Source organism: Lynx rufus, unplaced genomic scaffold (genome assembly GCF_022079265.1).
Source record: "Lynx rufus isolate CCGP_SWC_20201006 ecotype Redwood Valley unplaced genomic scaffold, mLynRuf1.p SCAF_6, whole genome shotgun sequence".
NCBI classification, from domain to species: domain Eukaryota; kingdom Metazoa; phylum Chordata; class Mammalia; order Carnivora; family Felidae; genus Lynx; species Lynx rufus.
Window position 1 is genome coordinate 46,521,866 of NW_025814878.1, and position 23,569 is coordinate 46,545,434.

General features: G+C 44.9%; 1 protein-coding gene across 4 annotated transcripts; it reads left to right on the forward strand.

Annotated features, from left to right (window-relative positions):
• The first annotated feature begins 1,938 nt into the window (after positions 1-1,938).
• DDO (D-aspartate oxidase) lies at positions 1,939-23,558 on the forward strand. Of its 4 annotated transcripts, none has more exons than XM_047102314.1 (5): positions 1,939-2,012; positions 3,143-3,318; positions 6,684-6,792; positions 10,978-11,154; positions 22,751-23,558. In XM_047102314.1, the coding sequence occupies exons 2-5, from the start codon at positions 3,147-3,149 to the stop codon at positions 23,319-23,321; spliced, it is 1,029 nt and encodes a 342-aa protein (XP_046958270.1). In that variant the 5' UTR covers positions 1,939-2,012; positions 3,143-3,146; the 3' UTR covers positions 23,322-23,558. The 4 variants fall into 4 exon arrangements, with proteins under 4 accessions (XP_046958270.1, XP_046958271.1, XP_046958273.1 ...); XM_047102315.1 differs by lacking the exon at positions 1,939-2,012 and adding an exon at positions 2,102-2,187; XM_047102317.1 differs by lacking the exon at positions 1,939-2,012 and adding an exon at positions 2,121-2,187 and having other exon boundaries at positions 3,143-3,155.
• The last annotated feature ends 11 nt before the right edge of the window (positions 23,559-23,569 follow it).

Consider the following 23,569-nt stretch of genomic DNA (forward strand, 5'->3'; position numbering starts at 1 on the left):
CCTCTCTCCTGGACTGGCTACGTGGGTCCACCATGCTCCCTTCTCTCTGAACCCCCACAGCACCTACACTTGGTGCTACATATTAGAGCACCGTCTATTCTGCCTTCTTTCCTTTCTTGAGGGAGAAAACATCATTCCAGAAATCCTTAAATCTCTGATAGTCCCGGCAGCATGCTTTGGACAGGGCAGGTGCTCCATAAATGTTGGATGATTTTATAGTAGGTGCTCAATAAAATATATACATATACCACCTCACAGACAGTTTTGCATATTTCAACTCAGCAAATGCTCACCACAACTTGTAAGAGAAATTAGTTCACCCCCGATTTTCAGAAGGGGAAACTGAAAACTCAGAAGTTAAGTGACTTACTCAAGGTAAAACAGACAGGTCTCTTGATGCCATAGTGTGTGCTTTGGTTAAGACCTTGAGCCTTGGAGTCTGACACTCAGACTGGGCTTTGCTGCTTAGGAGACCTTGGACTCTTCCTTATTCTCTTGGAGACTCAATTTACCTATCTAAAGAATGGGGATAATAATAGTACCTCACCACTTCAGAGGGTGGTTGTGTTATATGGTGTCATATATGCATGTAGCACATGGTTAATGCTGACTACATATTAGTTACAATATTATTTATTATTTTGATTCATCAGACTGCTTCCCCATCGACAACTTGTTGACCACAGGTGGACAATCAGCAAATATTTGAATATGCGGGTTAAAGAATCATTTGGTTTTTATCCTCAATTGTCTCCTGAATAATTTTCCCAACTGCAATCAGGTCATCTTCTTAGTGATCAACAACATTATTCTGCCCTCACCCAACCCCATTCCTGCCCCCACCTGCTGACCCAGAAGAGCCAAATGAGGAAACCAGTGTTGCTTCTGGCCAGAACTTGTTAGAAATTGGAGGAATTCAACTGTTATTTACTGTGCCTGTAAATCAGCTGGAGAAATCCCAGACTGTTGGCAAGACAGAGGGTTTGTAAACTAGGAAGAGAAGAGCTGCTGAGGGTGTACCGGCTCCCAGGGGCTCAGCAGAGCCACAGCTCCACACGGCTCCACGAAGCTTACAAAACGAAGTTAATCCCTCCTTTCTCCAGGGAAATAAGTTCCAGAGACACGTGGGTATGGGCCAATGGAGAGTGAGTTTAGAGAGAATGTCCTTAATAAATTCCCCAATGGGAAACAGTTTTACTTTCCCTCTGTCTCTCAGGGCACTAGACCAACCACTCACTGGGAAAACAAGTGTTGGTGCCAGAGCCTTCTGTGGGTTCCAAGACCGCTTTTCCAGACTCAGGTACTTGAATCCTTGTGCTTGCAGCTCAGGGGTCATTCTGTGTGTACTCTGGGAGTTTGGGACTGTCTTAATGGGATCAGGTGACAGTGATTCATAGGTCATTGGGCTAGGATGTACCTACCTTGCTGGCTCACTTTTCTCCTCCCTGGCAGCTGGTTATTCTCAGCCACAGATTACTTTCCCCTCTCAATTTATTACAGCTATTTTGAGAAAGTTGGTAGGCAGGGGAGCCTGTGAAGTAGGAAAGCCACCAAGGGACAGGTGAGTGCCTCCTACCTCCAGGGGACGTGTGTGGGACTATGCTCTTCCAGCTTGCCCCCCTCCACTGGTCTCCTCCTTGCCTTCTCAGTTAGCCAGCCCACTGGGGAGCAAGCAAATTAATGGCCAAAGAAATGCATAGATTGGTTGAGAAATAAAAATAACATACATTAAACCTCATTGGAATGACTTTAAATTATCCTAGAGCCAGAGACCTTCAGAGCTGGAAGCTGAGCCCGGCCATGTTTGCCCTGCTCACAGCAGAAATGCCCCACCCGCTCCGGGGGAAGGGTGAATTTTATGGGCAGGTGGCCATGATCTGAACCACAGGCTATTGGTTGCCCTGTGCCAAGATGTCCTGTCTATTGCTGATTGGATGGGAAAGGACAACTGTGCCAAGAGCGCGTTTACAGGCTGGCTTAGCCCAATGAGCTGATCTGGTGCTAGAACTTTGGTAAGGATGATAATGACCAACTGGAATAATTGCATTTTTTTTCTCTCTCTGGAGACCTGAGACCTACAGAGAGCCTTGGAGAGTGGGAACAGAAATGGAAATACAAGCAGGAAAGCAACAGGGGTCGGGAAAGCTGACAGCAGAGCAAGGCTCGGTGGGCTCCCACTGCTCAGTGGTGAGGAGGAGAGAGGGTGTTGGGCCCTCACCAACCCCCTAGTTCCCATGCTGGGTGCCAGTCTCAGGCTTCTGGATATCTGCCCCCTGCATTTCCATTCCAACCCTCAGAAGGAACCACTTTTGTGAGACAACCTGAGTGGGTCCTTCTTACTTCCAACCCAAACGAGTTAATAAAGAATTCACATGGCCTGCTTTACAGATGAGGGAATTGAGGCTAGGAGCCCCTGGGTTGCCCCCCAGTTTACAGAATCAGCACCTGAGTCTGCGAAGGAATCCAGTTTCCTTATTTGGGAAGTCTGCTTTCAGAGGGTGGGTTTCAGGCACAGAAGTGGAGGGGCGAGGGGTAGGGCATGGGGTGGGGGCATGGAGTGGGGAAAACAGTGACAGAGTCAAGGAAGGGGAGAGGAGGGTTGGTTTCCAGAGTGGGGGGCAGGAGAGGGGACGTGGGGTTCAGTCATTCAAACTTTTTGTCTTGTTGTTATAACTAAAATCCAGTTTGTAAACGGTAAGAGCTGAGTTCTGAATTTGCCCATGGGTCAGGTTTCTCAGCGGCTGTTCCTCAGGAAGCTTCTGGGAGCGGAGACGGCATCTCTTCTGTTCTTGTCTGCCTTCCTAGGCTGTGCCCAAAGGAAAAGTGGTTTAGGAAGGGGCTGGAATGAGTAGCAATTTCCCCCCAAACCAAACCTATTTAACCTGTCGTGTGCTCTAAAGGCAATTCCAGGCTGGTTTTGGGCTAATGTCTAACACTCCATTGAGACCTTGTTGCCCATAGCCCAACATTTAGCAGAAACAGAGCTTATGGGGAGTTCTCTTGGTCCCATGAGAAATGCTGACAGGAAAGGCGTTATTTTGAGAGGCGGCGGACCTAGGAAGAGAATCCTCAGGGCCGGACTTTGTACCGGATGCAATGACCCTTAAACAAGGTTTATAACTCACACTTTTTCTCCTCACAGGTCCATGGACCCGGTACGGATTGCGGTTGTGGGGGCAGGCGTGGTGGGGCTCTCTACTGCCATGTGCGTTTCCAAACTGGTCCCCCGATGCTCCATTACTGTCATTTCGGACAAGTTCAGTCCTGATACCACGAGTGACGTGGCAGCCGGAATGCTTATACCTCATGTTTATCCAAGTAAGAGGGATTTTAGCTCCTCTGTCAGATATGATTCCTCAGTCAGAATTCTGTTGACAGAGACAGTTGGATATGCATGTAACTTAATGTTCACTTTTTAGAAAAAAAAAATCTTTTTAAATGTTTATTTATTTTTGAGAGAGACAGAGCACTAACGGGGGAGGGGCAGAGAGAGCCAGAGACACAGGATCCAAAGCAGGCTCCAAGCTGTCAGCACAGAGCCCGACGTGGGGCTCGAACTCACAAACCGTGAGATCAGGACCTGAGCCAGACGCTTAACCGACTGAGCCACCCAGGCGTCCCCTTAGTGTTCACTTTTAACATCGTACTGGTTCATCTGTTAGGAAATGCTCAATTATGCTATAAGGCAAACACAACCTCCAAATCCTAGCAGCCTAAAAAACAAAGGTTCGATTCTTGCTGGGACCGCATGTCAACTGAGCATCGGCAAGAGCTCTGCTCATCATACGTGATGGGGCAGCCACTGTCTTGGATGTCATCAGTACCTGTGCCTGAGGGGAAAGCAGCTCTGGGGAGGTCTCACCTCAGCTGGCTCTGGCCAGGATGCAACTTTCATTACTTCTGATGGCCGGTCATTGGCCAGCACGAGTCACATGCTCCCACCCCTCAGAAGGTGGCCAAGAAGTGCAATCCTATAAGGCTCCCAGAAGGCAGACAGTCAGAAGGATTTGGTGAACTGCTCTCATGACTACCACAACTGGTAACTCTAAGTCTTTCCACTGATACCAGTAATGACCACAAGGTCAGAAATTACTTGTAACGGGACTAAAATGATCCACACTTCTCAGCTGGTAGACAATCAGTCAGTATGTATTTGGGCCTAAAGATGCATTGATTTTTTTTTTAATGTTTATTTAATTTTGGGACGGGGAGAGAGAGAGTGCGCAAGTGGGAGGGGCAGAGAGGGGGACAGAGGATCTGCAGCGGGCTCTGTGAGCTGGATGCGAGGCTCGAACTCACGAAGCACGAGATCATGACCTGAGGCAAAGTGGGATGCTCAACCTACTGAGCCACCCACTTGCCCCTGCATTGAGTTTTTAAAACATGGTCACACATCCTTTCCAGCTGTATTCTTCTCTTGAAATAGAATAGAATAGAATAGAGGAGGGAAACAGCATTAAATAAAAATCCAAATCACTTTGCAGCCAATGAGGTTTATACTCACTGTCTCCACTTCCTCATTCCCATGCTTTTATTCCCTTTTAATTTTAGCTTTTGGTTTTGTTTTTTTTTTTTTCATCAAAGTTACACATGCACAGGATTAAGCACAGGAACCTGGCGTGTTTGCAGAATGCTAGTTCACACTTCCTGGGCACCTTTCTTGTGACCAGAGTTCTTATGTCCATTGTCCAGGAACCCCTTTGCTTGCATCAGGCCTGGGTGAGTGGTCAGAAGGCTGCATGATAGTCATGGAATCGTCTTCAAAGAAGGAGGCTCGTCTAAGAGTTCCTCCAGGCCATTGAGGCCCGAGCTCACCCTTCGGCTACGTGGTTGGGGCCCCTGGATCAGAGAGTGTTACTCTCTGGTGCTTCCAGATAAGGACTTTAGTCTTCTCTTTGGGCTTGTTTCAGACCAGCCTCAGTGATAACAGTGGTATCTTCTGTGCTCATAAATATCAGTACCGTATGGGGACCATACCTATCCGATAGGGTTGCTGCGACGATTAAATATATTTATACATGTAAAGCATTTAGCACAGTGCCTGGGACATAGTAAGTGCTGTATCAGCAATTGCTATTTTTACCGCTACTCCAGCTACAGCTTTCTTTTACCAGCACTTGAACATGGATTAGATCACCAGGCTTGCTGGCTCTATCCACTGCTGAATTGGAACTGTCCATTCTTTTGGGATGACTCCTACAGCATGTGAGTCGCAGCCAATATTTTGTTTCTAAAGTCTGAAATGGCAACAAGAGGACGCGTTTCAATACAGCCCCATACACTGGCTTAGATTGTTGGGGTATAATCCAATGTGAGGTCTAATTTAGCTCATTTTGCAGCTCATTATTTCTTCCTTATTTCTAAACCAGTGGCCCAGTCTTCAATTTTGGAATACAGTGTTGAGTTCACATGGGCACGTGTTTAAAGATGACAGCACAGATCCACTATTAAAGAAATATTTATTGGCACTTTAACAAGTGAATTGTTACAAAACCCTGCTATTGAAATGCCCTCATTGACTTGGGGACTTGGTCTGGGGGAGCAGGATGTCTCAAGGGGCCTTTTCATCTCTACTGTGAACTCTAGGGACATCTCTCCAAGCAGAGCTTACCCAGCGTCCTCTCTGCCTCAGTTCCTTCACCTCCTCTCTGGCTCCCCCCATAGCAGCCCCTTGGGATTTTCATTCCCCAGTCCCTCGCTTGACCCTGGATTCTCCCTCACGACCCTTCCATAGGGATTGGATGGCCAAATTCTTCACCCCATTTGGATTTGTCTGCCTGTCCAGATTATGCTTGTTTTCTGTGCCTACACTGGACACTATTATTTTGGGGCTTGAACCATGACCCTTCTTCCAACCCTGACCCTTATTTCCTCTCCGATAAGTCTACACCCTTCCAGAAGCTGGATGTGGGTCCAGCCTCTTGTGCTCTGGCAGGGATGCCTGGGTGACAGGAGCACTGATCCACAGGACTCTGCCAGAAAGGTGTGCCTCGTGTGGTCCCTGCATGTTCTAGTGACCCGGGGAATGCTACTCTATGCTATTGGCATGATTCCACAGAGTGGAAGGGGATGGACATAATGGCAGCCTTGGATGCGACTGCAGGGAGTCCTTCCTGAGGAGCTCAGCTCCACAATGCAGACCTTGTCTCCTTGTATCAGAGGGTGAGCAATCTGGGCTTTCTCTTGATGTTCAGTTATTCTCTGTTCTGGTTGACCTGGGCCCCACAGATCTTCTCTTATCACCCACCATGTTTTCAGGACCCATGAGAGAAGTTCTGGGTTCTTTCTCCTATCATCTCAACTGTGTGGCCAGCTGGATACCTCAGCCATGAATTCACTTCTGCTCAGATTGGTTATGAACCTGTCAAGGTCTGGAATATATCTAATGCCAAAGACTACCTTCCAGATGGCTCCTATGTCAGATTTTGTCCTGATGGGCCATTTTACCCTCCGATGATTAATCTTTACCTGAACAGGAGTCAACAGCATGTGTCAGCATTCAAAACTCGGGTTGCTGATAGATTCTCCACTATAATGTGGTACCTTATCTAAATGTTCCTCTCTGCCTCTTTATTTTCTCCCGGCTTCTAGGAAGGAGATTGTCTTAGGCATAGTTATCATCACCACTTCCTTTCTGTTCTGCTTTGTTACCCTCCCCCCCCCCCCCCCCGCCCTGATTACAGACACACCCATTCCCACACTGAAGCAGTGGTTTCGAGAGACCTTTGATCACCTGTTTGCAATCGCCAATTCTGCAGAAGCTGGAGATGCTGGTGTTCATCTGGTATCTGGGTAAGAGAGGATATCTGAAGTTATTTTAGAATTCAGAATGATCTTAACAGACTTTAAAATTCAACATAAAATTGGGGCGCCTGGGTGGCTCAGTCAGTTAAGCGGCCAACTTCGGCTCAGGTCGTGATCTCACGGTCCGTGAGTTCGAGCCCCGCGTCGGGCTCTGTGCTGACCGCTCAGAGCCTGGAGCCTGTTTCAGATTCTGTGTCTCCCTCTCTCTCTGACCCTCCCCCGTTCGTGCTCTGTCTCTCTCTGTCTCAAAAATAAATAAACGTTTAAAAAAAATTCAACATAAAATATTGTTGGGTACTGCTGTGAGCAGAGGGCTGAATTCAATGCAGGAGGATTTTGGAAAACATTTTCAGCTTTACTCCAAAGAACTCAAGAAAGACAAGTTATTAGTATAGTAATTGTATATTACATATCAGTATATATAGCATTCAACTTTTAAACAACCATCACAATTTCTCATCACAAATACTAGTGTGAGTTTCCTCAAAGATTTTGCAGTGATTTGCAAATACGGCTAAAAAAACATGCAGCAGGTAAACACTGAGCATGGGGATGATGTGGCTGATGGAAAGCCAACAGGTGTGATATTGAAGAATGAGACATCCCCGAAAAGTAAATGTTGTAGGTCACTAAAGTGACCTTTGAGGTGCCATTTAGGGACTATATTTCTGAAATGGTTAAGGCACTTCTATTTGATTCTTAATATGTGATTTCAGGGGACATGCATAATTAGATGAAAGAGTTAAAAAATCCTATTTGACATTTCTGGCACAAACCAGCACTTAGAATATGACAATATCTTTCTTTATCTTCTTTTCAAAAATATTTATTTTTGAGAGAGAAAGAGCATAAACGGGGGAGTGGCAGAGAGAGAGGGAGAGAGAGAACCTCAAGCAGACTCTGTGCTGTCAGTGCAGAGCCCAATGCGGGGCTTGATCTCACGAACCATGAAATCATGACCTGAGCCGAAATCAAGAGTTGGACGCTTAACAAACTGAGCCACCCAGGTGCCCCTCTTTCTTTATCTTCTTAAAAAAAGATTACTAACCCTTCTATCACTTTTAGTTTATGACATAACACGTATGTCATCTGTGTTACCCCACGTGCTAACACAGTAATGCCCTATACCTTTCTGAAGAGCAGAGGGTGTTTGCTTTTTACTAAGTTCTCACAACCACTGCACCCTTTGTACTGTATAAAAAAAACCTGTCCTCTCTCCTCCTTTGTGATCAGGCTGTCTGCTTACATTTCTGGTAGGAAACACACCTGCAGCAGGCAGGTTTCTATCCTTTTCCTCTTCTTGCCCTCCCTCACCGTCATTAATGGTGTTGACATCACTAATTTCCCCCAGTCTATACCCAAAGTAGCAACTTTTACTTCTCCATCTTCTGAGGATGAATTGATACTACAACTGTCCCCAGATCCAGCCGATGAGTCACAGAGAAAAATTGTCCTTATTGATTTATGGCCACACTTCATTTTTGCTCAGAACCAATTAACTCACAAACGTTGTCTCTAAGTAATTTTTGAAGGCAGATGTGTCTAAAATTCAAATGTCCTTTCAAGACTAAGATTTTGCCACCATTAAGGATATGAAAAAGAATATACTTCAAGCTAGCCTAAAAGAGAGTTATTTATTGCGCTCACATGCATGATTTTTCTCCCATTTGCTTCCAAAAAGACAATTTGAATCAGTCAAATGAAGACAAGGACCTGTACCTCTTTGGCATAAGTGTATAGCCTTATTCATCTGTTTGTCTATACATTTCTTCAAAACAATTTATTCAGCATTCACCTGTATCAGGTACTACTCTCTTAGATATTGGTGATATAGTAACGAGCAATTTAGCACATACTGTTTGGCATATGGTAAACGCTTAATAAATGTATGCTTAGTGAATTTTTAAGAAAAGAAGACACGGACCTGTTCTCATATAACTTATGGTCTGTAAGGAATGTCCTAAACGTAACTAGCTGCAAAAGACACGAGTTACCAAGGGAAGCGTACAGGGTACTATGGAAGAATATGTTTGGAGAATAAACTTGCTCGGAGGAGTTATGAGAAGCAACCTGGAGCAAAGTGACATTTCAGCAGAGACCATCCGGATGAGTGTAGGTTAACGTGGTGACATTATAGAAGTGAAAGGGACAGAGACAGGGCCGGGGACGCAGGAGGCAAACCATTCCAGGTAGAGAGAGCAGCATAGTCATAGACGTGAGTCGAGGGCGACTGTGGTGTATTGGAGATACTGGAGGTCATCCAGATTGATGGGAAGCCATTGAGGGATTTTACACATTGAAGTAACTGATCATGTTTACATGTCAAAAATATGCCTATAGTGGGGAGAACAGGTATGTGGAGAGAGAGATGGTGGTGCAATAGATTAGGTGTTGGCAGTGGGGACAGAGAGGAGACGGACTTGAGAAAGCCTGAGAGGAAAGCTGATAGGGCTTGAGACTTGGTGGTTGATGGCATGTGGGCTTGTGGGGAGAGAGAAAGTCACTGTAGGTCTGGGTCTGGTTCGGGAGCTCAGAAGAGAGAGAGGAGGGCTGGAGGTGGAGCCCCCTGTCTGGTCTATAGGTGATGGTGAAGATATGGAAGGGGAAATCTAGCCCAGGGAGAGAGTAAGGAATGAGACAGTGAGAAGGCCCGCATGGAGCCCCACAGCAAACATTTATACTTTCGCCGGGGATTGCTTTGAATGAATTACTTAGAGGTATATGAATTCTGGTGTGTTAATGACCACATCATTAGCAACCACATACAGCATTCAGGTGATTTTCCTTGTTTTTTAGAGCAGCCATGATTTATAACACTTACTCCGATTGATGAAAACAACCCAATACTTACAAATCCAAACATATGCCCAGCAGCTATCGGCAGCACTATTCGGGCTCGTTAACAACCAATATCATTCCAGCCTCACCCATTCCAGCCATGCTGGTGGCCTAACAGTAATGGGGTTCCTCCTGACAACCCAGTTTTTCTTACCAACAGTGTGAGGTGATGACCCACATCTTAACCGAAAATTCACACTTAACTCATAATTCGCAACTTAACTCGTAATTCACACTCCTGCCTCCTGTACACCCACCACTGCTCACTGTAATTTAGATGTTTTGTTCAGAATTGAGGCCAACCTTTAAACTTTTGATGGATGCTTACAATTTATGTGAAATGTTATACGAAACACAAAAAACCTTCATCAAAAATGCATAGTCATAAGTAAATAAAGAAAATCTGAGCAACAGATTTTTAGGAAAAAAAAGAATTAAATTAAATTTTTAAAACACAACTTTTTAAGTGTCTTATTCTCCCCAATCATGACTATTTTATTTATTTTTTTATAATTTTTTAATGTTTATTTATTTTTGGCAGACAGAGAGACCGAGCATGAGCGGGGGAGGGGCAGAGAGTGAGGGAGACACAGAATCCAAAGCAGGCTCCAGGCTCTGAGCTGTCAGTACAGAGCCCGATGCAGGGCTCAAACTCACAGGCTTCGAGATCGTGACCTGAGCCAAAGTCGGACGCTCAACCGACTGAGCCACCCAGGTGCCCCACCTATCATGAATATTTTAAAGTGTTCACTTATTTATTTTTGAGAGAGAGAGGGAGTGCATGAGTGTGGGAAGGGCAGAGAGAGAATCCCAAGCAGGCTCTGTGCTGTCAGTGTAGAGCCCAACGCAGGGCTCAAACTCACAACCAGTGAGATCATGACCTGAGCTGAAAGCAAGAGTCGGACGCTGAGCCACCCAGACCCCCCTTGAATATTTTAAATTTAGCTGCTGAATTATCTGAACCCAAAGGAATGAAAGAAGAGATCTTTTTCTTTTTTTTCTTTTTAACGTTTATTTATTTTTGAGACAGAGAGAGACAGAGCATGAATGGGGGAGGGTCAGAGAGAGAGGGAGACACAGTATCCGAAACAGGCTCCAGGCTCTGAGCAGTCAGCACAGAGCCTGACGCGAGGCTTGAACTCACGGACCGCGAGATCATGACCTGAGCCGAAGTCGGACGCTTAACCGACTGAGCCACCCAGGCGCCCCGGTCTTTTTCTTTTTATGGGTATAGGAAGTGTGTTTTAAAAATGCTCTAGAGAATGTCTTGCAGGGTTCACCGGAAATGTGTTATTTCACAAAATTTCAGGAAATTTTTCCACTTATATATTTGAGTTGGCAGATATTTCAGAGCATTCCTGCTGAAGAAGTGCCATTCTGGGCTGATGTGGTTCTGGGGTTTCGAAAGATGACCAAGGCTGAACTGAAGAAATTCCCCCAGCATGTGTTTGGTCACGCCTTCACGACTCTGAAATGTGAAAGCCCTGCCTACCTCCCATGGTTGGAGAAGAGGTCAGTTGAAATGGCTCTTTGCTGCTTCCTTTATCCTTCATAGCATAGCCATAAATAATTGCATAGCTATTCACAAAATATAGATGGAAAATTCCCTGTGGCTCCTCAGAGCTCTTTTGCATTGTGTCTTGTTGCTCACAACGGCTAGGGTTTTGTCAAACAATCTGAAGACAGTGCTGTGTCCAAAGGAGTAAGTCATACCACGTTGGTAGTAACACACCCATCTTCTTCTTCTAGTGCGTGATGCGTGATTCTTCGTCATGCATGATTTGGTTCCCTGCCCACCAGTAAAACCCACTTTATTGAAACAGTGTCTTGGTTTCCTCATTTGTAAACTGGAGAAGTTTGGGGAGTATGCTTCCAGCTATAAAATTATATGATTTGCTCCAGTTCTTTGGATGGAGAATCTCAAGCTTATTATAAATTGTTTTTTGAATTTTTTTTCTCATTGGTGATTAAGAAAATGGCTTCGTTATTTTCTTTGTTATAAATAAGATCTCTAAACCTGAGAGGTCTTAGTTTATCTAAATCAGGTAATTGCTTCCTCACCAAGTCCAGTCCAAAATACCTTGAACTTGTATTTTGGCTTGGTTTTCAGGACTTTCTGATTCCAGTTAGTTAGGAAATGCATCAAGAGCATCTTTATTTGAGATATATCAATAAATCTCTCTTTAGTTTAGTCTGGAAATTGTAAGCATATTGAGGGTTGTAAAACATTGGCCCTTTCAATCCCCAAATGTGTGTATCTGGTAGATAAATAGGGGCAGTGTGAACTATTGCGTAAACATTGGAAGAGTGACTTGAGGCAAGCAGTGGCCATGATGATTGGTCCCAGATGTGGGCTGTAAGGTAATTGATTCAGACAATTCATTAATCCCACAATTCTGTGTTGAACACCTATGTCTGAACTTGGCACTGTGTTAGAAGCTGGTCAAAAAAGAAGGATAAAAATATGATCACTTTTCTTAAGGAATTCACAGTCTAATGGCGGTCATGGGGTGTATGTATGCGTATGTGTGTGTATGCATGTGTTTGTTTATATATGTTAATTAACAATCACAGTAACACACATGGTATGGGGTTGTACCGATTTTGAGGGTGGATTGGGAGCACAGAGGAGGGAGGCTGCATCTATTAGGCACATGTCAGGAGCATCATGATACATTTTTGTAGCCTTATGAGTGCTCTTCCCATTTTTATCTATTAGCAACTTATATGGGACATTCTCCTTTTGTAAGTTTCAGTTTTTCATAAAACCCACACTCTTATGCTTTGTTCACTGGGCCCTAAAGCACAGTTGCATGCCAGCCTCGAACCTAGACGTCAGCCGATACTTGAGCATTTTGAGCTATCACGTGATGAAGTTGCCCATCAGTCAACATTCAAGTTTCAGCAGCAACACGGTCTTTCCCTCAGTGGCAATACCGTGTAGTTTTCACTTTTGTCCTTATAGTATAAAAACGACTGGAAATAGGAAATTGGAAGTGCTAATGCTAGTGATTTAAGATGAAGGTATCATATACTTTATCTTAATTAAATTCAGATAAGGGGAATTATTAGGCTGCCATAAGGGGCAGTGCTTTACTCTCATTATGGTACATAATTCTGTTTGATTACAATAAAAAATGGAAGAACATGTACAAAATGTTGGGTATAAAAAGGTGTCATTACATAGTTTTATAATTTGAGGCTAAACTTTCATTATTACTCCCAAGTCTATTGTTTGGCTCCCTCATCTTGGGCTTTTTTCTCCATGTTCAGGAAGGTCTATAGAAAACCTGGACGGATCCCTGTGGTCTTTGGAAGATCAGACAGAATCAGGGAAGGGAGGATCCTGCAGAGTGTTCCCCATCACAGAGACTATCAAGGGCTTCCCCTTGGCTTCCCTGTGTGGAAATGGCTGGGGATCAGGCATGATGATGGACATAGAGACAAGGAAAGTGGATGAATGAGCTCTTATAATGCTTTATGCAGATGCCTAACATTTTCTTTATCATTTTCTCTCTCTCTGTCTCATATATATGTATATACATATGTGTGTGTGTGTGTGTGTGTGTGTGTGTGTGTGTATGTATGTATTCCCCCCCCCAGAACGATTTAAGAGTAAATTGCAGACATGATGCCCCATGATTTCTAAATATTACCATGTGTATTTTCTAGGAACAAGGATGCTCTTTTACATAAATAGAGAGGTATGATAAAAATCTGGATATTTATACTGATACTGTAGTCTATGCATCTTATTCATATGTTGCCCAAAAAGGACCCAATTAGGTCCTTTATATAGATATATCTGGTCCATGATCCAATTCGTAGTCACACATTACATTGGTTGTCATGTCTCCAGTCTGTAGTCTGTCTTTGTCTCTTATGACCTTTACAGCTTTGAAGAGCACAGACCAATTGCTCTGGAGAATGTCTCTCAGTTGGGGTTTGTCTGACGTTTCCTCATGATCAAATTGAGGTTACACATTTCGGTGGAACCCCGTAGAAGGAACGTTGAATCCTTACTGCATCGTAGTAGGAGAACGTGGTGTTGGTTTGTCCCCTTCCAGTGATGTTAACTTTGATCACCCAGCCTGCCAGTTATCTCCAATGTGAAGTTACAACTTTTTTCCTTTGTAATTACTAAATGCTTTGTCAAGATACACCTTGAGGCTGTGTAAATATTCTGCTCCTACTAGTTTTAGCATACATTCATGATTCTTGCCTCAATCATTACTATAATGTTTGCCAAGTGATAATTTCTTTAAAAATTTTTTCTTCAACGTTTATTTATTTTTGGGACAGAGAGAGACAGAGCATGAACGGGGGAGGGGCAGAGAGAGAGGGAGACACAGAATCAGAAACATGCTCCAGGCTCCGAGCCATCAGCCCAGAGCCTGACGCGGGGCTCGAACTCACGGACCGCGAGATCATGACCTGGCTGAAGTCGGACGCTTAACCGACTGTGCCACCCAGGCGCCCCTAAAAATTTTTTCTTAACATAATTTTTTGAGAGAGAGAGAGAGAGAGAGAGTGAGCAGGGGAGGGGCAGAGGGATGGGTTCCCAGCTCATGGGCTGGAAGTGAAGGAGGAGGACTCTGGCTGGGTGCTCCCTGTGGCCCCACATACTCATTTCTCATGCACAGCCGGAGAAGGGCCAGAGTGGGGTCCTCTAAGTGGCCCAGTGGAAGGAACGTACAGCTCAGATTAGCCAGGATCATTTTTAAGTCCTAGAAATAGTCTTGAGCTTACAGTAATCATATGCATATGTTTGCGTGTACGTGTGTGTGTGCATGTAGTTTCTCCTGTTTTTTCAAAGAAGCATTGGCTATAAAGTCTAGACAGAAAACTGAAACAGAAATTCTTCCTGGAAGAGAGCATACATTGCTTTCATGAGTAGTAGATAAGGTTCTTGGAAGATGGGGAGTTATGATGGGGCAGAGAGGGAGCCTGAGGGCCCAGGGCACCTGCGTAGGTGGTATTGCTGTGGGAGGGGGCAGAGACAGGGAAGCCAGCATCACCCCCAGTGTACGTGTTCCTTCTCTGAGGGGTCTTCGTAAGTCTTGCAGTTTGCCTGGGGCTGCCCTGAGCAGTGGGAAGCTTCCCCCTGGGTGGGGGAGGGGCATCCCCAGGAAGACTGTGAGGGCCAGTCCCCAGCATGGCCACCATCCCAGCCGCCCTCCCACTCTGGCGGAGAATAAATGTGTTAGCTCTGCAGGCCACCCTCAACCACTTTCACAGGAAAACAAATATTATCTGAACGATTTGTTCTGCCTGCTTCTAAAGTTATCACCTGGAAAACAGGCCCCCGTTTCCATAATAATATTTTCAGGCCTAATCTCTAACTGTGGGATGAAGACCTGGGAAAAATCCTGCTACCTTCTCATTAGTCGGAAGCCTGGTGTCAGCATTTTACTCTACTTAAAATAACCCCGAGTCAGTGGTACTTTGTGCCAATGGGAGCCACCTCCTGACAGCAATGCCATTGGCCTGATGACCAGTCAGCTGGGGTTCGTGTCTTGGAGCACGTTGCTTCCTGTCTGTTTTTAGGTGACAGTCAGGGAGAAGAGGCCTGAGGGGCTGCTCTTGTCCTGGGGAGGTCTTTTTCAGTCCATTTCTTGGATATACACATCCACCATGACAGTGGGCTGGGACGTGAGTGCCTCAAACAGACAGCGTATACACGCCTTTGTCCCACCAACCCTCCAGTCCCAGCCTCTGTGCCCCTGAACCTTCCTCTTCCTCCTGTCCCCCAAAGCAGGGCCTGTGCAGATAGCACACAGGGTCTCCTCTCTGTGGAAATTAGCTGTCTTCTCTTCTCTCAGGGCCTGGCATCTGGCCAGAGGGCCAACATGGGGGAAGAAGAGAGCCACATGTCCCTTGTTCTCCTGAGTGAGGCTTTGTGGGGCAGAGACTCCTCTACGCCTAAAGCAAGGCTTTCAGGCAAGGATTTCAAGCCAGGTGGGAGGCAGGGCGGCATTGTGGTGAGGGGGTGGGACCCCCAGGGTTCATTCTGTGGGCTGTCACCTGCTCTTCTCCATCAGGGTGAGGCCAGCTGGGGAGCCACACAATCCCTGCTTATTCCTCACCCCCGGGGTCTGTTGTATTGCCTCCTACGCCCCTTCTACACAATGTGAGTGTTCAGCCTACAGTGTTCTGACTCAAAAACAGGCATTTCACTCAGTAAGCCACACAAAAATGTTTCCAACCTAAGCTCTATCCTTCTGAAATCATATAAATTTCCAGGAAAGGGAAAAAAATGTTTTTAACCACAAATCAAATCTTCAGCTTTTTTTCAAAGAACAGAAGGGATCATCGCACTCTCAAAAAAAGAAACAATGCCCAATAATATCCAGAACAAACAAAAGAATAAAAACCCCTCAGAGGTTTAATCAGCCATGCAGATCATGTTTTATATCCTCAGCCAGTGGAGTCATATTCTGCTGCTTTTTACTTGCCCCTTCCAGGAAATGAATCATAGAGGCAATAATTCAACTGAGACTGCTCTTCGCCAGACATTCTACCTAAATAAATCATCCCAGCAAGACCAGGCTCATCCTGTCTTTGACAACATCCAGAGAGCTGGGTGCCTCATTTCAGTGCCAGGGGCCCTGTAACTCAGGTGCATTTCTTTCTCAGGAGGCCATGCTTTATCCTTTGGTCTTGATAAGGCCCACACTGACCACAGCACTCACCACACTGAGCTTCTCTCTCTGTACTTCCTTCCCACTGGTCTAATAAGGCCTTGCTGTTACTTTCCCTGTCTCCCATCTCCCTAGCTTCGTTCTCCCACTTGGCCTGATTCACAGCAGTGCCTCTGAAAGAAACTCATGTGGCTCTCCCTGCAGTTGGACAGAAATATGGACTGTACATCAGGAACATGACAGATAACCCTGTCTTATAAATGCCCAACTTGCAAAGGTGCCTTGCTGTGCACAGCAGCCCCCTCGTCCCCAGGACTAACACACACCTTGCTGCTGGAGCACGGCCATCCTTCGCCAGGCCTCTAGTTGTTTCTGCCTCCCCTCCTGGCATCTGCCAGCTCTAACCAGAGGAGCCGGGGCAAATGATGGTCCTGGACACAGGTCGAATGTGAGCACGCCATTTTCTGCCCAGGTATGCAAGGATAAAGTGGGAGGGTACCAGTCAGGAAGGTGCAAAATGCTGGTATTTATTTTTTCCGATGATGGCAATAAGGTTAGCCAGAAATAGATGGAGGCTGTGTGCTAGCCTTAGGAGCCTCCACTGGGCCTTCAGTAGCTGCCCCAAGGTGGCTACACAGGTGAACTTGTTCCCCAAAACCTCACCTGCTGGTCTGACTGAGGGTACAGAGCTGCTCCCCTCCAGGACCACCCTGCCCACAGAAACACTGAGCCTCATCCACACCCCCTTCCCCAAAGGGACCAGAGGTTGCTCTACCCCGAACGGAACTTAGAGCCATTAATACAAGTTTGTGGAGTGGTCAAAGTGAGGATAGCTATTCCGAGAAGTGGGGAATAGAATGCACTTGGTTTTATTGGAATAGGCATTGCAAGGAAATGAGTGAGGAATGTGGTCATCAGGGGAGATCATGTTGTCAGGTCAAAATCAGACTATATATAAAAATACAAGAAATGCCATGTATTCTTCACCCAGATTCCCCAGATCTTATACTTAACATATTTGCTTTATCCTTTTTCCTCTAAATATATACTTTTTCCCTGAACCATTTGAGAGTGAGCTGCAGATGTGATGCCCCTTTACCCCAAATACTGAATATGTATTTCTTAAAATCATGGTCAGTCTCTTATATCACTAAAGTCAACTCATCAGAATGAGGGCATTATCTTAACACAGGTATATTTCTTTTCTTTTCTTCTCATTTCTTCTCTTTTCTTTTTATTTGTTTCAGGAATAGAATTTAGTGATTCATCACTTGTATATAACACCTATCACTCATCACAACAAGTACCCTTCTTAATACCCATTACCCATTTAGCCCATCCCCCTACTGAGCAACCCTCAGTTTGTTCTCTATAGTTAAGAGTCTCTTATGGTTTGCCTCCCTCTCTGTTTTTATCTTATTTTATTTTTCCTTCAACATGGCTACATTTCTGAAATCTACAGACCTTATTTGGATTTTTCCAATTGTCCCAATAATATACATTGCAGCAAAAGAAAATCCAGGATCATATGTTGCAAATATATATATTATGGATATAAATATTCATGAGAAGCAAGTGACTAGGTTCAGCCCACATTCAAAGAGAGGGGCATTAGGCTTCAGCCTTGAAGGGTTCAAAGAATTTGTGGATATATTTTGAAAACATCACTGTTGACCTTCTGAGTACAAATTGTTTACATTCCTATCACATGCAAAATATGCATATATATGTAAGCATATATATGTACATTTAAAATCTAACTCTTGTAAGCTATTTTAGGTATAGCTACATCAAGTATCACTATGAAGAAGAGTAGACTTTTTCTATGAATCTGTGTGCATAGTTCTATTTGCCAAATGAGATTTTCTTTTCTTTTTTAAAAAATATAATTTATCGTCAAGTTAGCTAACATACAGTGTATACAGTGTGCTCTTGGTTTTGGGAGTAGATTCCCATGATTCATCGCTTACATATAACACCTGGTGCTCATCCCAACAAGTGCCCTCCTCAATGCCCATCGCTCATTTTTCCCTCCCCTCACCGCCCACCCCATCAACCCTCAATTTGTTGTCTGTATTTAAGAGTCTCTTATGGGCTTGCCAAGAGGGCTTGCCTCCCTCTCTGTTTGAAACTATTTTTCCCCTCTCTTTCCCCCAATGTCTTCTGTTAAGTTTTTCAAGTTCCACGTATGAGTGAAAACATGATATCTGTCTTTCTCTGACTGACTTATTTCACTTAGCATAATACTCTCCAGTTCCATCTATGTTGCTGCAAATGGCAGGATTTTATTCTTTCTTATTGCCAAGTAGTATTCCATTGTATATATAAACCACATCTTCTTTATTCATTCATCAGTTGATGGACATTTGGGCTCTTTCCATGATTTGGTTATTGTTGAAAGTGCTGCTATAAACATTGGGGCCAAATGAGATTTTAAATTAGGTTTCCTTTTTATCTTATTTTCGAATAGATTGAACATAGTTAATTTTCTGATCATTGTCATTAAGGTGTCATGATTCAGTCTTGAAACAAGGATTACTTTTATTATTATATTATTTATTTATTTATTTATTTATTTATTTATTTATTTTTATATTTGAGAGAGAACGTGTGAGCAGGGGAGAGGGGCAGAGGGAGAGACAGAGAGAGAGAATTCTAAGCAGGTTCTATGCTCAGCGAGGAGCCTGACATGGGGCTCCATCCCATGTCCCTGGGATCATGACCTGAGCTGAAGTCAAGAGTCAGATGCTCAACTGACTGAACCACCCAGGTGCCCCAAGGATTAATTTTTTTAATTGACTGCATCTAATAATTCATACATAATACATAACCAAATGCTTCTCAAAGCCAGCCCCCCACCATGTTCTTGGCCACCATCCTTTCCCAGCCTCCCTGCATCTCTCCACATCTTTAGCAATGTCTTCCTAGCTCTTCACTCTTTCTCTCCACTCCAAGGCATCCTCACATCAGTGATGCAAAAACTCAATGGTCTTTTCCTCATTCCAATGAACTTTGAACTATAGCAGCCATGGGGAGAATTGTCTTCTTTCCAGCTCTGACCCTGGGGTTCCACTGCATGGCAGTCCTGCTCAGGCTCAACCCTCACCAGTTTCCTCAAAATCAGCGCCCCCAGGCTCTGGTCCTCAGTCTCGGGCTCTTGCGCGTTGGTGAAGATGTTCCAGCCAGTCTGAGGAACCAGCTGGGGAACAGACACTGAGTCATCCCCTCTTCCCTCCTCCCTCCTTGGTGGGGACCGATTTTCCAAAAGCAGTCTGGCTTGCAGAGAAGTATCCTGGCTTTCATGCAGAAATTGTGGACCCTCTCACCCCAAAGTCATCTTGGACCCTTAGAAGAGGGTTTTTACTTTGTATTTGTGTAATCCACAGACCTATTTGGATAATATTCCCAGAATAAAGGTACAAGCTATTAAAATATTACCAAAGGAGTGTTAAAATGTCTACCTTTGGCAAGTGCTTAGAAATTTTAAATGACAAAAAGAGTGTTTTCCCCCAGTTTCTACTCATTAGGTTTCCCCCCCCAAATTTAGGGTGTGTCAGCGGGTGAATTCCAGGTATGCATGGGTTCCAGGGCAGTATCTTGGCTCTGCTGCACCCCTCATTCTGTCCCTGTTGGGCTGCACCCCACATCCTGCCCTGCCCTCCCACTCCCTGCAGCCCTGCTGCCCAATCCTGCTGTCAAACCAGTCCCATCCCTCGTTCTAGAGCCCATGTGTACCCCATTTCCCCCAGTGGGTCTCCACACTGAACCCCCACTTCCCTATTTCGTGCTGCCCAGGATTTCTCTCTTATATGGCTTAGGCTGCGGCAGGCAATGGGAGGTGGGGTGCAGGAATGCCTCTAGTCCCAAGAGAAGGGAGAGGGTGAGAGGACTCCCCTTTGCTCCTGGGATGTGGAGTGTGTGTGTGTGTGTGTGTGTGTGTGAAGAAGCACTTAGTGGAACCCCCATCCCTCTCAGGGTCACACCTACTCAAATTCCCTCTTGCTGACACACCCAGAGAGTTAAGGAAGGGCTCCAAAGACAACCATCCCCCAGGTTTGTTGGACAAACTGACTTTTAGGCTTGGTGAAAATGGGCACTCTTGGGTTTTAGCGTGATGACCAGAAGACATTGGTCTGGGGCTATTTAGTGAGCACAACTTCTTGAGTCCCCCATCCCCCATTTCCTCATGGGAGGTTGGGACAAGGCATTCTCCCAATCTAGAATGAGGTCTTGTTCAGTTTCAGGAAGCCCTACGGGGAACGTCATCAAGTTGATATCCCCGACCATGTCATTCAAAACCTCCAGAATAACTACCTCATATGGTTGTAGAAGTGCTTGGTTTAACGTCCAGCTTCCACGTAAGGTTTCCTCCTACACCCCGGTGCCGATACATTGCCCATGGGGCACAAAATAATGACTGGGCATCGCCACATGGTTGTATTGTAGCAGTACAAGGATGCCAGGTTCTGGCACATTCCATAAGTTCCCTCCTGGGGTGCAGACCTGTGAGGTATGCAGCACACAGCAAGCCTTCCAGAGCCTTCCCACAGCCCGGCTGCTATGATCATTTCAGAAGTAGAAAGTGGACTTTCATCAGTAGCGACCAGCAGGGGCCCCTTGAAAAGGAAAAGAAAGATATCTGCATGTGTTGAATTCTTTTTTTTTTTTAAGTTTTATTTATTGAGAGAGAGAGAGAGAGAGAGAGAGAATGAGCAGGGGAGGGGCAGAGAGAGGGAAAGAGAGAGAGTCCCAAGCAGGCTCCACACTGCCAGCATGGAGCCCAATGTAGGGCTTGAATTCACAAATCATGAGATCATGATCTGAGCCAAAATCAAGAGTTGAATGCTCAACCGACCGAGCCACCCAGGCAGCCCTGAATGTGTTGAATTCTTACAGAATTTTTATAAAAACCCTGTGGTCTCAGCATTCTTATCCCTAGGTGATAGTTGAAGAAACAAGTTCAGTTCAGTCATGCCCCAAGGCTGGTAAAATTCCTTTATTTCTGTGAATTAGGAGAATAATTCTGAGTTCTAACTAGAAGAGTTGGAACACAGAACATCATGTTCAACTTTCAACACAGAGAATCTCCAATCTGTTAAAAGCAAAGCCAAGATAGTGTTCAAATAATAACCAATGTAAAACATTTTTTCGAGGTCCAAATGTCATTCTTACAAGCTGTTAAACCATTGGATGCCAGTGATAGATGGGTGTGGAAAATAGGCATACCCCTATGTGAGCTACTGGCTCTTGCATTTTATAGGAGCATAGCAACTACAGCCTTCCCCCCGTTAGAAAAGATTACTGAGGAACTGCAGTGCGTTATGGGCCGCAGCAGGCTTTTTCCAAATGCTGTCTCATTTCATTTTCACAAGGACCCTATGAAGTCAGTATTGTTGTCTCCAAATTATGGATGGAAGATTAAAAGTCCACAGAAGTTAAAGAACTTGACCAAGGTCTTATGATTGGTAAAGGATAGAGCCCTCCTAAACTCTTTTTGAGGGACTTTTCTTGGGGTGCTTGGGTGGCTCAGCCGGTTGAACACCAACTTCAGCTCAGGTCATGATCTCATGGTTCGTGGGTTCAAGCCCCGCATCGGGCTCTGTGCTGACAGCTCTTAGTCTGGAGCCTGCTTCAGATTGAGTGTCTCCCTTTCTCTCTGCCCCTCCCCTGCTTGTGCTCCCTGTCTCTCTCTCTCTCTCTCTCCTTCAAAAATAAACATTAAAAAAAAGACTTTTCTTCATATTCACTATTTTAAAGAATGTAAACACACGGCAATATGTTAGTGTCACCACAAAATTCATAGGTGAATATATTAAAACTAATGCCATTGAACTATACAACTAAAAATGGTCAACGGAGCAAGTTTTATGTTATGTGTATTTTACCACAATTAAAAAAAAAAAGATTTACAGGCCCTAGATAAGCCATTTATTTTTATTATCAATATACTTGGTCCAAAATAACATTATTAACCACAACTGTCAATCGGTGAGCTGCAAATATTTTGCGTTCCTCTCATGCTGTCATCCCTGTGGTAGACATAAAAGAGTGACTGCTGTCCCAAACAGCTAGTTAGGGAGACCAGAGTTACAAGGAACATGCAAGAGTTAACAATATGACACAAAATGTCTAAGGCTACAGATTTAGGCACTAAATATGACACAAAAAAGATATGCTCAGGGATTTAAACGACTGATTAAATTAGCATTTATTTAGCATCTAGTATGACATAGGAACTTTATAAAACATAAAAAGGACAAGACATTTCTTTTGTTTTGAATTTCTGAAACAGGTTTTTATTTAGGTTGGAATTTAGGAATCCCCAGTTTGGGATGCGAGGTAGTTAATGGCTGGAATTTGGCCTGTTTGGGCCCTGGATGTGCTCATGATCTTGTGCATCATTTCCTGTGAGGGGCAGCACAGGAAGCTGCTAAGGCTTCCCTGATGGTCTCTCTCTTTCTTCCAAGGTTAAAAGGCAGTGGGGTCCTGATACTCACCCGACGAATAGGAGACCTGTGGGAGCTTCATCCATCCTTCGACGTCGTGGTCAACTGCTCAGGCCTTGGAAGCAGACAGCTTGCACAAGCCTCGGAGATGTTCCCCATGCGGGGCCAAGTGCTCAACGTTCGGGCTCCCTGGGTGAAGCATTTTATCCGAGATGGGAGTGGGCTGACATATATTTATCCCGGCACATCCAATGTAATCTTGGGTGGAACTAGGCAACAAGGAGACTGGAATCTGTCCCCAGATGCAGAAATTAGCAGAGGTATTTTTTCCCGGTGTTGTGCTCTTGAGCCCTCCCTCCAGGGAGCCTGCGACATAAGGGAGAAGGTAGGCTTAAGGCCCTTCAGGCCTGCAGGTGTGCGGCTGCAGACAGAGTTCCTCGCCCAGGACGGCCGGAGGCTGCCCGTGGTCCACCACTACGGCCACGGGAGCGGGGGCATCTCCGTGCACTGGGGCACTGCTCTGGAGGCAGCCAGGCTGGTGAGTGAGTGTGTCCAAGCCCCCAGGACCCCCACTCCCAAGTCAAACCTGTAGGTGACATGACATGATGGCAAATGGCCCCAGACACTCTGGATCGAAACACAATTTAAGCACCAGAATGGATTCCAATAACTTTTCCACTGCATGAAAAGTTAATGAGGTCTATCTTTGTTTTCAAAATTAGAAATGATGCAATATGAATCAGTAGCCTGAGACTGGTACTCATCTGTAGAACTAGACTCAAGTCTAGTGCTAATGACATAGAGCATAAAGTTCTATTTTTGTTAAAAACACTTGTTACA